This window comes from Vitis vinifera, chromosome 8, assembly GCF_030704535.1.
Source record: "Vitis vinifera cultivar Pinot Noir 40024 chromosome 8, ASM3070453v1".
NCBI lineage: Eukaryota > Viridiplantae > Streptophyta > Magnoliopsida > Vitales > Vitaceae > Vitis > Vitis vinifera.
The window spans coordinates 15,249,481-15,264,010 of NC_081812.1; the positions used below are offsets into that span (position 1 = coordinate 15,249,481).

Here is a 14,530-nt window from a genome sequence, read left to right on the forward strand (position 1 = left end):
TTATCATGCTTAGTGGCCAAACTTGGAATTTATAAAAAAATGACACGTGGAAAAATGGGGGTGAGGTGGTGGTAAGCAGTGAAAATTGGGATAAAATTTAAAGAAAGAAATGGTGACATAGATGAGAGAAAGATTAAATGTGTGACGTGGCTTAACTAAATTGGCCAAACAAATAATTTAAAATTATCAGTGATTACGGTAAAAGAGTTGCAATTAAATGCAGGTGACTATGAAGAACAGAGATCATCTGCTTGGATTTATATTCAAATCGGATTAATTACCGAATCTAAAATGCCTACAGTATAGCAATCAGTGATCATTACCCCTCATTTTTCTTCTCAAAAATAAAGCTTCATTAACCGAACGACAAAAAGAATAAAACACGCTAAACCAATATGCCATGCCATGCCATGTGCAAATAGCTTACGGGTTCATAACTATGAATATTTGTGGTTACCGTCTTGTCGGGTTCTATAATCTACAATTGGCACCATAATGTGGAGTCCCCCAACCATGTAAAAAATAATACTAAGACGAAGTTGGGAGCTCTCATAAGTCATACCATGTAGCAAAAACAAAAACTATCGCGGAGTTGGCCTTGCAATAGACTCATCAAATGACAAGTAATTCTCAGTTGGACCCACATCAATGCCCATGTTGATGGAAGAATGAATAGAATTCCTTGATGCATCTGAGTTGCCTTCTCTTGCTGCTTCTGCTCCCCTCTCAATTGAGATTGCCTCTTGGATTTCTTTTATCACTTCTGAGATTGGTGGCCTCATACTCCCATGGGGTTGGACACACATCAAAGCTTTCTCAGCTATCTTCCACATTGATTGGATGTCATATTCATCACGTAATGAAGGATCAATGATACCTTGGATATCCCCACTTTCAATGTGTAACTTTGCCTGCGATATAACCATGAGAGAAGATCAGTGAAAGCAATTTGATGTGTGGACAAGTTAAATGAAATTTCTCTCAACCCCATCAAATCATCATCTAAATAGTCCTTCCCCCACCCCAAAGGTTCTATTTCTATCCACGACCACTGTTTTTTGGTGCTGTTGGTAAAGCTAATTTCTATGATCTTCTCCAACACCAAACCCTTCTGTTGGAGAAAAAAAAGTACAAAACAGAAACAACAAAGACAATTTTAAGGCTCCAGAAACTGGAAATTGAAGTGAAGAAAAATAAAATCAAGTTTAAACTTATAGTTACTGAATTTTTCTTCAATTAATTCATAATTTTATTCTTCTTTCATGCATAAAAAGAAAGAAATTAGAAACATATGAACATTTAAGGCCTATTTTGTAATTTTTTTCAAAAACAATTTTTTATTCTCTAGAATAAAAAATAAAAAAAAGGAAAACATGTCTGACAACTATAAAACAATTTTTTGTTTAAAAACATAAAACAAGGTATTTTCATATAATATCTTTTAGTTGTTTTTAGTTGGTTTTTGAAAATTATTTTAAAAAATAATTATACAAATACAAAGAATGATAAAAAAAAAAAAATGAAGTACTACGTATGAAAGTAATTTTTAAAGCATATTAAAAAAGATAAAAAAATACGTTAACAATATTTTATGTTCCAAAACAAAATTTTATTCTACAAAAAATCAAAGAACGGTTTTCAAAAATTGTTCTAAAAAATTATTTTTCAAAACTATTTTAAAAAACATTTCCCAAATAGAGCCTTTATAATTTCAATTATATTTCCTTTTTCTTCATATTTCCATGATAAACCACATAAAAAATTTTGAGATCCTTTTTTTTTTTCCCTTTCCTTTTCCTAGTACCTTTTGATATCCAAACAAAGTGTAAAGAAAATTGAACATATTGAAAACAATATTTTGACAACTTAACCAACAGCACAACCACAGGATTTTGAGGGGACCTGACATTGTGAAATTGATGCTAACTAACCTTCAGCAGATATAACTTAAGAGCAATACGATTAATAGAGTTTAGAGGACCTACTTAGCCAACAGTTCCAATATTCCAGCATTTTTTTTGTTTTAAGTTTTAAACCATACTTACCCATTGGACTATGTTACGGCAGTTAACACCAAAGCTTTCATTAGATATTGCTTCTTGACCAGATATCAGCTCAAGAAGGATGACGCCAAAACTATAAACATCACTCTTGTCCGTTAATTGCTGGGAAATATAATACCTGCATATTATTAGAGATTAGAAATAAGGTGTGTTAATGTAACAAAGTGAAAACAAGGGAACTTGAAATCAGGCATCTTAAATGCACCCCATTCGATGGTCCTGTTTGGAAGCAGAAGTAATTACTTTTGCTCTAGGGTTAATTTTATGATTAGGAATTCTAGTTTAAAAACATTTTAATCAAACATAAAGATAATTGACATTTTTTAGAACCTTCCCTTATTGCAGTCGAATAAAAGTAAAGATTTTCCTACTTTTCAAAAATCATGCTAGACCGTGTGTGGCCCAAGTTTAAGAATTCTACTGTTCTACTTTTAACATTTAAGAAGCCATCAAAAAAGGCTTATAACAACTATTCTATGTAGGATAATTCTGAAAAGGTGAAGGCAGTAATGTCGAACACTGACGGTTTGATTCCACATGGCAAATATTTGAATTAACTTAGCTTCACTTGTTTCTAGTTTCCATAAAAATCATTTCATGGAGAAAACAAAAACAAGGTGGAAAAATGGTTACAACCAGCAAAACGTTGCTAAGGATGTATTTTGATGTTGGAACTGGACAAGCCTAGTTCGAGTTTGTCCATTGAAAGAAAAAGATCCACCTGGAGCCATTAGAGAAATATATTAAAACATACAAAATAAAATAATAAGAAACTGAAGCAAGAACAACCTAATTCAACTGAACAGAACATCAATCCCAACCACTTGGGACTGGCTACATTTAAATTATTTTGCCACTCAACTCCAGAGAAGCATACCCTTAATTTAAATTCTTAGGTATCTTCAACTTGAATAAAATAGTCCAAATTGATGGTAGACAACCTTCACTCACTTTTCTTAAAAATTGACATCACTTCTACCTTCTTAAAAATGCACTCAGTCCTGTTCTATTCTCTCTCATAGTGTCAGTTAATCATATTAACATCTTCCTCAGCTAGAGTTACTATTGGTACAAATTGTACTAAATTCATTCTATTAAATCCTAAAATGGTTTTATTTCAGAAGTTTCCAGAAAACAAAAATAGTTTAAATTTAGAAATAACCAAATACACAATGGACCTTTTTAGATGCAATTGTAAAACATATATATAGAGTGAATAAAAGTACTTGAGAAGGATAAGGAGTCCTCCCCAAAGTTACAAAAACTGATCAAACATGGCCAAACTCTACCATAATACAAGGAGACTTAGCCAACCAGTATGGACTAAAAAGAAATATAAAAGCCTCTCCACTAGCCCATACAAAACTCATCTTTGATGCTATTCAACCGCTTTTGTTCTACAGACCAAGGACCAATCAAAATTGTAAAACATAATAGAATATTTAATTTCCATGAGACACAAACTTGTAGGTATTTATGAAAAGATTGCCAAATGATCCATCTTTTAAACTGCTAATCTGAGACCAGCCTAGTTCTCACATAGCTGCCAAAAGATAGTTCAGGGTTCTAACTTTGTAAAGGGTGCCTAGCCTATGGGGCTAAGTAAATGTGTTCTCCAGAAAAAGAAAACTGCTAAAGGAAGGGCTAGAGATCAGCTTTTTTCATAAAGGAGCCAGTTGAAACATGGATTTCTACACAGAAACCACATCCACAAAAATAAAGCCCTTCTCACTACTTGATTATGCAGACACCACAGGAAAAGTAAACTTGGAATCTTACATCAGCAACTCCAGACCCAAACTTCCATAACTTTTCAAGTTTTCATTTCTTTTCTTATGTCTTCCTTACAACCAAAACTTAGCAGTGAGGAAATGCCCAAATTATTAATTGTGTGTTTATAAGATAAAGAAGGGTTGTCATTCACTTCTAACAAACTCTCATCTTTTGGTGTCGCATCTCCAGTAAAACATTATATACACCTGCACAAGCAACTTGTAGAACAGGCCTATATAGTCCCCCATCATCAAAATTTCATCACCAATTGTCTTTGGCAAACACAGCTTAAATATTCTATATTTTCACATTCAAAGAAAATTAAACAGTTTTCACGTCTTGAACTTGTTCATATTAGATGCTCAGGCATTAACTAGAATTTTAGCAGTGAGACCTGTATCCTTACTCCAACAAATTGGTTAAATGGATGTCAGAAACCAAGACAATGTCTGGATTGAAGGGAGAGACAATGATAATAAGTATATAAAGGAACTCACTTAAACTTACTAAGAACAATGGGGTCCAAAATTTAAATTATCCCCATGTGTATGTAGTAAGCACAGATTCACATTTGAAGGCTAGCAGATTTTCATGACACAAGTTTTCCTTAGGAACAGGAAAATGAACCCTTTTCTTCTAAACATTCCTGAACATATCCAAATCAGTTTCACATTTCATACTGAATTGTATAATTGAACTTTATGACTTTTCAAAGTCAGCTTACACAAATCTGAAGACACTTTTTATCAACAAGATGTACCATAGCCAAGCACATGAAGAGCACTGAATGCTTCAGACAAAAAATATAGCAGCAGCATATTCAACTCCTTTTCAAATATGGTGTTTTAACTTGATCTCAAAAAATAAAATAAAAAGTAAAAAATAAAAAAATAAAACAGAAATGTAGAAGATACATGAGAAAAGGCCTTACTCAGGATCCAGATACCCCACAGTGCCACGAACCACACTCGATACATGGGATGATCCATCTACTGCTAGCTTTGAAAGACCAAAATCTGAAACCTTTGCTTTCATGTATTTGTCAAGAAGAATATTGCTACTTTTCAAATCCCGATGAATGATGGATGGAACACATCCTGTATGAAGGTACTCAATTCCTGAAAACAAGGAGATAATAAGCAAATTAATTCCTCTGAAAACATAAACTTGTCAGAAAAAGGAGAATTTTCAACCCTAGCTTACACACCTTTAGCCGCATCTTCAGCAATCTCAAGGCGCTTGATCCAACTGATAGCTCGCTCACGTGTCAAGGGGCCTACCAAAATTTTGTGGGCAAGTGAGCTGCAAACTTATATTCCCTCTATTCAAAGAGACAATTTACTCACCATAAAGATGTTCCTTCAGAGTTCCATTATGCATAAACTCATAAACAAGCATACTTCTGCCTTCTTCTTGGCAATACCCAAGAAACTGTACCAGGTTTCTGTGATGGATTCTTGAAAGAAGGGTCACCTAGGTTGATGGTAGTATGGATCAATAGACAAGAACAAGCTTCAAATGGTTAACAAAGGAAACTCCGTATGGTAAGCTGAAGCATTAAGACAAGTGAAACAAGTTTTATTGAATAGGAAAGCAAAGGGTTTCAACTTTCTTGCTTCCGTGCTAGATCAACATGGTTTCTCACAGCAAGAGAGATGACATAAGCTTTAAATATCCAACCTGTATTTCCATAGGAACTTTCATAATAACAAGGTCTAACTGCTCTAGTCTGGTAACCAGTTTAGACCAGTTCCACTATTTTCGTTCTTTTTTTCCTTTTAATCTGAAACAAACTAATTATTTAATATAAATTTTGAAGTATAAATGAAAGATGAGAAATCCTTCCAAAATGTACAAAAGCTATTCAGAAAAGAAGAAAGGGAGTGAACTTTTTTGAATAAGAACAAGAGGAAAGCTATAATATAACATGAATTTGTACAATTAGAGTAATTCTACACTCCTCAAAGGGGTAAAAAAATTCCCTACAAAAGAAGCCTAACACCTGTCTCCTTGTGTTACTAAATGATCAGAAACTGGATTAACTAAAGAGACCAAGAGAAAGAACACAACCCATGTTGCCAGCAACATTTAGAACTTTGCTAAAGCCGCCCATCATACCTTCAAGGCCATCTCTCTAATTTAGACACTCAAACCATCAAAATAGCATAATTCCCTTCCACTCATAAGTAAAAAAGACAGAGAGTCTTATCTTGTGCCAAACCCTTCAAAACTAAAATCTTTGCCTCAATAATGAAGCACTCTCCAACCGTTGTGAAAAAACTCTCAACTTTGACCTACATACCAAGTTACAATCAAGTTGTAGAACACTAAGGTAAGTATCATCAAAACCAAACTAGATTTTATTTTCTAAAAACAGTTTTCACATTTCTTAATCAAACACGTTTTCAAAAAAAGAACAAATAGAAAATAGAAACTGTTCTTAGAAAATGAAAACTAGAAAACATTTTCCTAACCAAACGCAACCCTTAGAGCCTCCATTGTTACTATAAATAAATAGGGAGAAGGGGGATCCCCTTACCTCAAACCCCTAGAGTTCTGAAAAAAGTTAGAAGGGGTGTCATTAACAAGCAAAGAAAGCTTGGTATAAATATAAAAGGGTGCAACCTAGGACAATATAGAGTAAGTTCAGGTAAAATTCAACCCAACCAAACTCATGACTTCTAGAGGTCAAACCAACCTAAGTGAGAGAGGGAAAAGCACTTGACCCTGAGTGCTTAGAATGAAAATTGTTGTAGCTATAAATCGGTCTGTAGAAGAGACAATAGTTCCATCTTCTATTCCTTCATAAAGTTGAAGGTTAAAGGCATCTATTAAAGTAGACATCTCAGATGGACATCAAAAGAATTTTAAGTGGCTTCTATTTTTCATGAGACCAGGCTGTTTTATCTGGTGAGTTCGTGCTGCATGGTAAGGAAAGCCTCTCTTATGATTATTTTCTCTGTTCAACAAAATAAATGACAAATAGAATAAAAAACAAGTCTTGCACATGAAAATAAATTCCAATACTTATAAGCATATGAATGAATTTCTGGGTCTATGCATACAATGCTGTTTGCAAGATCACTGTCCTCATCAATTAGGCTGACATTACCATATCAAAGAATATGCCTTGTTTCCTTCCAATTCAATAGCTGTTTCTAAAGAGTGTCCATCATTTCATGAAATAGAATCATGGGAACCATCAATGGTTATACTGAGGAATTGTGGAAAAACAAACATAGAGCAAAGAAACAAGGATAGTTGAGCATCCAAAATAGAAAGGATGAAAAAAGACAAAAAAAAAAGAAAGAAATAGAAAAGGGATCGATGGGAAAGCTACCTCATTTGAAAATTCTCTATTCCCCTGATAGGAGTTATTGATTAGTACTTTGACTGCAATTTCTTTTCCATCTTTCATTTTTCCATAATATACCACTCCAAAACCCCCAGAACCAATTTTCTTCTCAAATTTCCTTGTAGCATCTTCAATTTCAGATAAACTAAAGCAATTTGCAGCTTCTGTGGCAGCATCATTCAAGGAAGAAACTATCCTTTGAGCAGGTAGTCCATGTCCAAGCTGGTCTGATACAAATTCATAGAAAAACCCTGTTACAGACACTGACATTTCAATAGAAGAGAATAAGCAAACTTCAAGATTGCTCACGCATACCCTGTTCATAGTATCTTTTCTTTCCTTTGTGCATAAATAAGCAAGATGCAATAGTAGCTATAAGCAGAACAACAGCCCCAACTGAGGATCCAATGATAATACCAATGTGTCTACCTCCTGTGCTCCCTTTATGAAGATTATCATTTCCTGAGTAGCTGTCAAGAAAAAGTAGGAAGCACCAATGAAAATATTGATGTCCTGAACTAATAAATACATGTAAAAATGAGAAATGAGATGGAGAACTGGGGCAAAAACTACAGCATGAGCAAAGTTTTGATTAATCTTTGTATACAATTTACCTGAAAATGACAAGTAAAATCAAAGTACCAGTATGTTAAATCAAAGTCGAGATTGTTGTGTGCAGTCACTGTGTATGATGGGGAACAACATTGAAAATATTCTTTGAAGACTTACAAGAGAAAGGTAATGGCTGGTTCCAATGCCTAACCCTTAAATTAGGTTCTTGATCACAGTTTTAAAATCTATTCATATTTGGTTTAATTTGGATCTTGCTGACTTAATTTTCTCCTTGTAGTTGACTCCAGCATTTAGCCATCTTTTCTTGTTCTTCTCTTTCTCCTCTTACTTCTTTATTTTAATCCTTTGTTATTATGCAAATTGTTATTCAACCATTCTTTAATTTGAAAATAAAATCCCAACAGTTGTGAAAAAAACACAATCCCAAATTTCCCTTGCTGTCCAGAAATTCCAGTAGGTCTTTCCTTTTAAATTCAACCTGGAAAACAACTTAAACCATGGCTAATTTAACCCTTAATCCATTAATAAATTCTAATTCCACCATCCCCTTTATGAACCAAAAACCAAAAGCCCTAGCATTATTTGCTCATAGGCTGCTATTTTAAGGATTGTCCTACAAAAAGGGATGCAGTAGCATACATAGGTACAGGTCTGTTTATTGCACACCAAACAAGGTGGGTGAACCAAGTCAATATCACTGAAGAACAAGTTAACCAGCGACTCAGGCAAAAAATATATACATAAATGTACATAAATAACATTATGAAATTGAAACATGAAAGTATTATTCAAAAATCATTCTTCTTTTTCACCAAATTTTCATGGTATATTCATCATACCATCATTACAAGTTATGTGACCCACTATAAATGGCATAAATCCAGGGATTACAATCGTCTAAAGCTCTGTAATGGAAATAGGGGTTAGAAAACCAACTATAACCACTGCAAAGCAAGGCTCCATTTTTCTTTTCTTTTCTTTTCTTCTCTCTCTTTTTTTATTTTTTATTTTTATTTTTTTGTGCTGTGTCATTCACACCAGACATGTCTGTCAAACAATTTTTTTGAAATCTCCATCTCAAGAACCTCATATGCATATCAGACACCAAAGTACTATAGATTGAAATGCATTGTTTACGGAAAATAAAAATAAGACAAATCGTTGGGGTACATAAACTAAAACAATTTTAAAATATGCCTATATGAGATTAATATTTAAAAATCTAAGCTAATCAGTGATTTCCACCAATTTTCAACACACAACGTTACATTTTACGAATTTTAATTTTCTACATGTAAAGAAAATGATACCCACTTGAAATCCAAGTTCTCATTGAGAAGACCTGATGGCACTTTCCCAGACAACATATTATTTTGCACATACCTGCAACCATCATATTCATTGAGTAGATCAGATCTTTACTCAGAAGCAACATGGTAAATGTACATAAACATGATTTTGGAGATGCAACATGGTAAATGTCCACAAACATGATTTTGGAGTCAACATTTGGAAGAACCATTTAAAGAAAAATAGATGCTTCCAGAATCAGAAGAGATGTACTCCAAAGACCTTTAAACTATTAAGCGTGTTCACAACTGATATCCAAGTTCAGAAACTTACAGTTCCTTTAGACTCTGAAGGTCCACCAAAGAGGATGGCAGCTCACCAGACAGCTGATTGTTCTCAAGATGGCTATAATAGAGAAGAACATTTATTAGCTTAAAAATATTTAATAAATTACCATGATTTAGAATAAATCATCCAGGTTTACATGGTCTTCAAGTTTATCAATCCAGTAAAATCAGGTATTGGACCAGCCAGTGCATTGCCATCAAGCCATCTGCAATCACAAGATAACTCAATGCTGATTATAGGAGGAACATCAACTGATTCAACAATAAGCAAGGAAAAAACCTTTACCACCACCCAGCAAAATAAAAATGGAATCTATAAACTTACAGCTCTACTAAGCCACTCAGCTTTGTCAAATCTGTGGGAATATTCCCTGTCAAATTCTTTCCAGATAAATGACTGCCAAGCACCAGGGTTCAATTAGATCAGTAGCATTTCTTTCTAGACACATATGTTGCTATGTCTTAGAAGAAAAATGGAAAATCTATGTGCATGAGACCTAACCTAAAAGGGACATGAACTTTATAGATATCAAAATGTTTAAGTAGAATAAAAAAAAAGAGAGAAAACCTCTACATTGAAACTATCCTTGGTTGTGGATCAGAGTTGCATGCTACCCATGACCATGGAACTGGCAAGCATGGATCACCACCTTCTTTTGCCCAATCTTCTGATGAGTACTGTAAAACTATACTAGCAATAGCAGATCCTGCAGCTCATGTAAACATAGCATCAGGTATATGTCCATTAGAGCTTCAAAGGTATAAATTATAGAATGTCATTTTTAGGAGGATATAGTTGAGAAGCAAACATTGTACTAGGGTAGAAGGAATAATACGCTAAATAGAAAACCATGATTTCTACATAAAGAACATTGCTCATAAAGACTGACATGCATACAAAGAATCATAACTATGCTTACCATCTAGACAACCATCACGTTTCTCCAGATATTTATTTATCTCCATAGCATTCAAAAGTGGCCCCTGAGAAGAATCAGATGTTTTTCCAAACTTGAAAGATAATACAAAGGGGAGAGATATATTGGGGTATCCTGGCTCATACAGACGATACTTTCCTTGAGCATTTTCTTGGATATTAACAGCAGGTTTGCTGAGATCAGGCATGTTTGGGAGTATTAGCCTGAATTTCCTTGTTTCTTCTGGGCCCAAATCTTCAATTTCTGCAAGGTAGGTGAATGCCCATCCAAAACCTGGAAACCCATCTAGATTCAATCGGTAACTTAATGTACCATTTCTCCCAACAACAGCTGTCTGCATCACTTTTTCCGGTGGTCTGCTATCTTTATTGACATCAATTGGCATCTGGGTGGAAACTTTCTCAGTGCCAGGAGCAACATCAACCAAGTAATTTGCTTTCTTCAAGGAGTCAGACTCCCATATTCTATCAAATGGGTCATCTGGATACCTGAAATAACACAAGTAAAGTTTTCTTATGGACATTAAACGTTGGAGTGACATGAATTATAGATGCATGCCAACCAAAGCTTTCCTTCCTTTCTTTTTAAATTATTGTGATGGAAGACTACTCCAGGTAGCAGAATAATTAAATAATGCAAATATCTTTTTGATGCCATAGGATTTGATGGCGCATTACCCAAAACAAGTTTAAAATGATTGAACACATAAATAGAGGGCACAAAAGCACTTCTAACTAGCTAAGCTAATCCAACACATACCTGACTGGAGCTTCACTATCTGCACCAAAATTTACTCTTGCAGACACGCTAAGAAAGAAATCTTCTTCATATTCTGTATAGTAAATTGAACCATTGAATTGTCGGAGCTCAAGGGTAGAGATAAATGGCTGCCCAGTTGTAGCATTGGATAAACACACACTAATAGTAGGATCTGAAGCCAGGAATATCAACTCACTGGACTCTATTGTGTTAGCATCCGAAATGACAATTGTAGACCAAGGAGTAGCCCCAAGGGAAATATCAAACTTTGGATAAACCTTGTTGTTGTCAAAATTACCATACAAGAAAGTCGCTCTTACAAGGTACCTAGTCCTGCTTATAACATCAAGTGTGTAGCAATACTTCCTGTTGTCAGCAGGGAAATGCCTCAGTGTGGTATATTGCTTTCGTGTCTCATTTGCAACAGATATAGTTGCTATTTCTCCATACATCAATTGATCATCAGAAGTCCACCAAAGACCAAGGTCATCTGTGAAATTTTCACTACCACCACAGTCGAAACTTACAAAACCTGCTTTTTACATGATCATATTTGTCAGTCTTTTTTTTTTTTTTTTTCCTTTTGTTCTTATTATTATTATTATTATTTTGTTTATAGGAATATGGAGATTTCATCAATAAGCACCAATTAAATGAGGGGGCCTACCCCTACTACACAGGAGGTATACAAATGGTGAAAAAAAAGGCCAAAAAGAGAAAGGAGACAAAACCACACTAGCAAGACCCCTAAAAACCAATAAAAGCATGCAACTTTTAGGAAAAGAACTGCTTTGTCGATCAAATTTGAAAATAAGAAAATGACAAAATACCTACAGTAAAATTCTGATGGGAAAAATGATGAAAGGTTACCCTACCATAATCCAACTGATAGGCTAATCTAATATCATCTTTTATTATTCTCCCACATGATACAATATTGAAATGAAAAGCAGTTCAACAGATCTGAAGTTTTATAGTGCAAATTTAATTTCCATGATCAATCTGGGTCAGATGAACAGACATGCTTGCGTGTTTTTGTCTTCCCTTCTTAGTGAACCACTTGCCATGCAATATTTACTTGTATTAATTGTTTATTACTTCACCAACCATTAGAAAAATTAATTCCACTTGTTTATAAAGTTGTAATTTTTCACAGGATTGACACCCTTGGACCATCCAATGAATGATGTCTGGGGGATACAATCATCAAAATAGTTTACTGCAAAACTGATTCCTAACCCAGCTGAGGTAACTCCATCCGCATAGCGCTCAAAATGCTAGTTCATTTTTGGTCTGAATCAAATTTGAACCAAATTCCACAATTTAAATTTTTTATCAAAATTATGAACATTAGGGTCAATAGATTGAAATCCCAAGACTGTTGTATATTCACAAAGTCTAAAAACTTACATTCAAAATCTCAAACACTTCTCTAGCAACTTGTCACATGTCTATTGTTTGGTAAAATAATTCAATGGAACTCTCAAAAGATTATTACACAGAACTGAGGATGAAATAACATCTATGCCAACACAATCAATATGTCCAACATCCGGGATTGCTTTTCCAGGGCAACCGAAAAAATAGTTTCCCTCTCTGAAGTCTCTCTATGTTACTTAGAATAGATTACTAATTCTAAGGTAAGTTGATTACTGTCGTTTCCAGGAAATTATTCTATTCATAATTTTACAATCAAGATTCCAAGAGAATAATATTAATTAACAGCAAAAATGAAGTCAATACCTAACACCATTATACAAAGTGCCTTATGGCTTGAGCATAACACAAACATGCAGTACTAGTATACATTAATCACAAGTTGCATTCTGCAACCTTTTATTCCGGATTTCAGAAAAACGCCAGATGACAAATTTAAATACAAAAAGTTTAAAATATGATTGGGCAGTGGAACTATTAATGAGTAAAACAACTATGCGGGATTAAATAAATTATGAAACAAATTCACAAAAACGATCCCCTTCTTTATTCAGCTTTTCATTCACATATCAATAAAATTCTTCTCCGTTAAGTAACACAAGCAACAACTAGAGATATAAACAATAATAACGGCGAACATTTTGCGATCAAAGACTCGAAATTTAACAAATTTGATAAGCCTTAAAGAGGATAGAACATAGAAATCTATATACATAGAAGGATAGAAAGAAACCTGGCATCTGAGCATTGGCGGCATCCATGAGAAGAACAGTGACAGAGAGGAAGAGTAGGAGAAGCCTCGTTTCCATTCTTTTTCAGTTTTTGATGAAAATACGAAGAAGAGAGGCTGCAAAATAGTTGAAAAGGGAAGAACAGAGAAAGTGAATCGTGGAGAAAGAAAAAGATGAATCAAAAGAGAAAACAAAAGGACAAGATTAGATAAAACTGAAGGTTATTCACATCATTCACGCTGGACTCTAGGGAGAGAAAGGATTGTGCTTGAGAGAGGACGTGAGATGAGAATTCTTTTTATCGCCCCCTTTAAACTTGTGGGGACTGGTGCGAGTTGAGAAGGAGTCTCCGTTGTGGATTCTACTACCACTGCAGTGACCTTGGCGAGGAGGAGTGCTTGGGTCACCGTCACAGCTTGCCTTTTGTGTTTGGGAAAGTGGCTGGATGGCACGTGGACCCCACTCCTCCGGCTCTTGCTGTGGACCATGCTGATGGCACATGGTCTAACAACGGTCCAGATTCGCCCGTCTCTGGTCCCACCCTAAAAGTTATCCTCTTGTTGGAACTGGGAAAGCTCTTGAAGCGCTTGAACCGATACCGTACGACACGCTCACCTACCAGAGAGGGATCGATTCAACCCCCTCCGAGGCTTCTACCGTTGCAAAATGCTAAAATTCATAGATGTGACATGTGCGCACTGTGTCAAATCATGGTGAAGAAGGGAGTAAGTAACCTTTGATTCTTTGAAAGCTTGGATGAATACAAAATTAGCAAGTGCTTTTATTAAAAGATTATGACAATTAAAAAATGGTAAAAGAAATGCTGACATGGAGATAAATGACAAATGGATAGTTGAATACTAAAATTACAAAATTGTAAATATTGAAAAGATCTTTTTATTTTACCATTATTTAATCAGATACTTAAATAAATTATAAAAATTATGGTACAAATCGTCTATAATTATCTTATAAGATTATTTTATTAACTACTTTTCTAAAAAATTCATTTAGAAAGTTTTAAAATACTAGAAAATAGCGTTTTGAGGTCAAATTTGACTTTTAAAGATATTTAACAAACTCATCATAATTTATTCAAGTTTTAAAAAATAGAAAGACTCATGTGATGTGGCAAATAATATTTTTACCAAATTAATTTTTTTTAAATTGTGTTAATTATCTTTATTAATTAATAAAAATTAAAATATAATTTTCTAACATAAAATTCAATAATAATTTGAAAAAATAAAATAAAATATCCTGG

General features: G+C 34.3%; 1 protein-coding gene across 7 annotated transcripts; it reads right to left on the minus strand.

Annotated features, from left to right (window-relative positions):
* Positions 1-376: 376 nt before the first annotated feature.
* Positions 377-13,788, minus strand: LOC100244826 (probable LRR receptor-like serine/threonine-protein kinase At1g67720). 7 transcript variants are annotated; one of them, XM_010655157.3, is made up of 16 exons: positions 13,496-13,657; positions 13,269-13,382; positions 11,099-11,633; positions 10,322-10,827; positions 9,976-10,108; positions 9,727-9,798; positions 9,539-9,607; positions 9,388-9,459; positions 9,079-9,147; positions 7,507-7,661; positions 7,177-7,418; positions 5,183-5,309; positions 5,044-5,112; positions 4,768-4,954; positions 2,046-2,181; positions 377-911 (listed from the first exon to the last, which is right to left on the minus strand). In XM_010655157.3, exons 2-16 carry the CDS (start codon positions 13,342-13,344, stop codon positions 582-584), a joined length of 2,778 nt encoding a protein of 925 aa, XP_010653459.1. In that variant the 5' UTR covers positions 13,345-13,382; positions 13,496-13,657; the 3' UTR covers positions 377-581. The 7 variants fall into 7 exon arrangements, with proteins under 7 accessions (XP_010653459.1, XP_010653460.1, XP_059595079.1 ...); XM_010655158.3 differs by having other exon boundaries at positions 11,099-11,630; positions 13,496-13,654; XM_059739097.1 differs by lacking the exon at positions 377-911 and adding an exon at positions 2,700-2,784 and having other exon boundaries at positions 2,067-2,181.
* Between the last annotated feature and the right edge of the window lie 742 nt (positions 13,789-14,530).

Excerpts from the sequence above, each read along its gene's own strand:
- LOC100244826 (XM_019221667.2), bottom strand. The coding sequence starts at position 13,344 with ATGGAAACGAGGCTTCTCCTACTCTTCCTCTCTGTCACTGTTCTTCTC. Across the intron at positions 9,608-9,726 it reads CTGAGTGGCTTAGTAGAGCT|ATGGCTTGATGGCAATGCAC; the intron begins GTAAGTTTATAG and ends TTGTGATTGCAG. Across the intron at positions 912-2,045 it reads GCCGTAACATAGTCCAATGG|GCAAAGTTACACATTGAAAG; the intron begins GTAAGTATGGTT and ends GTTATATCGCAG.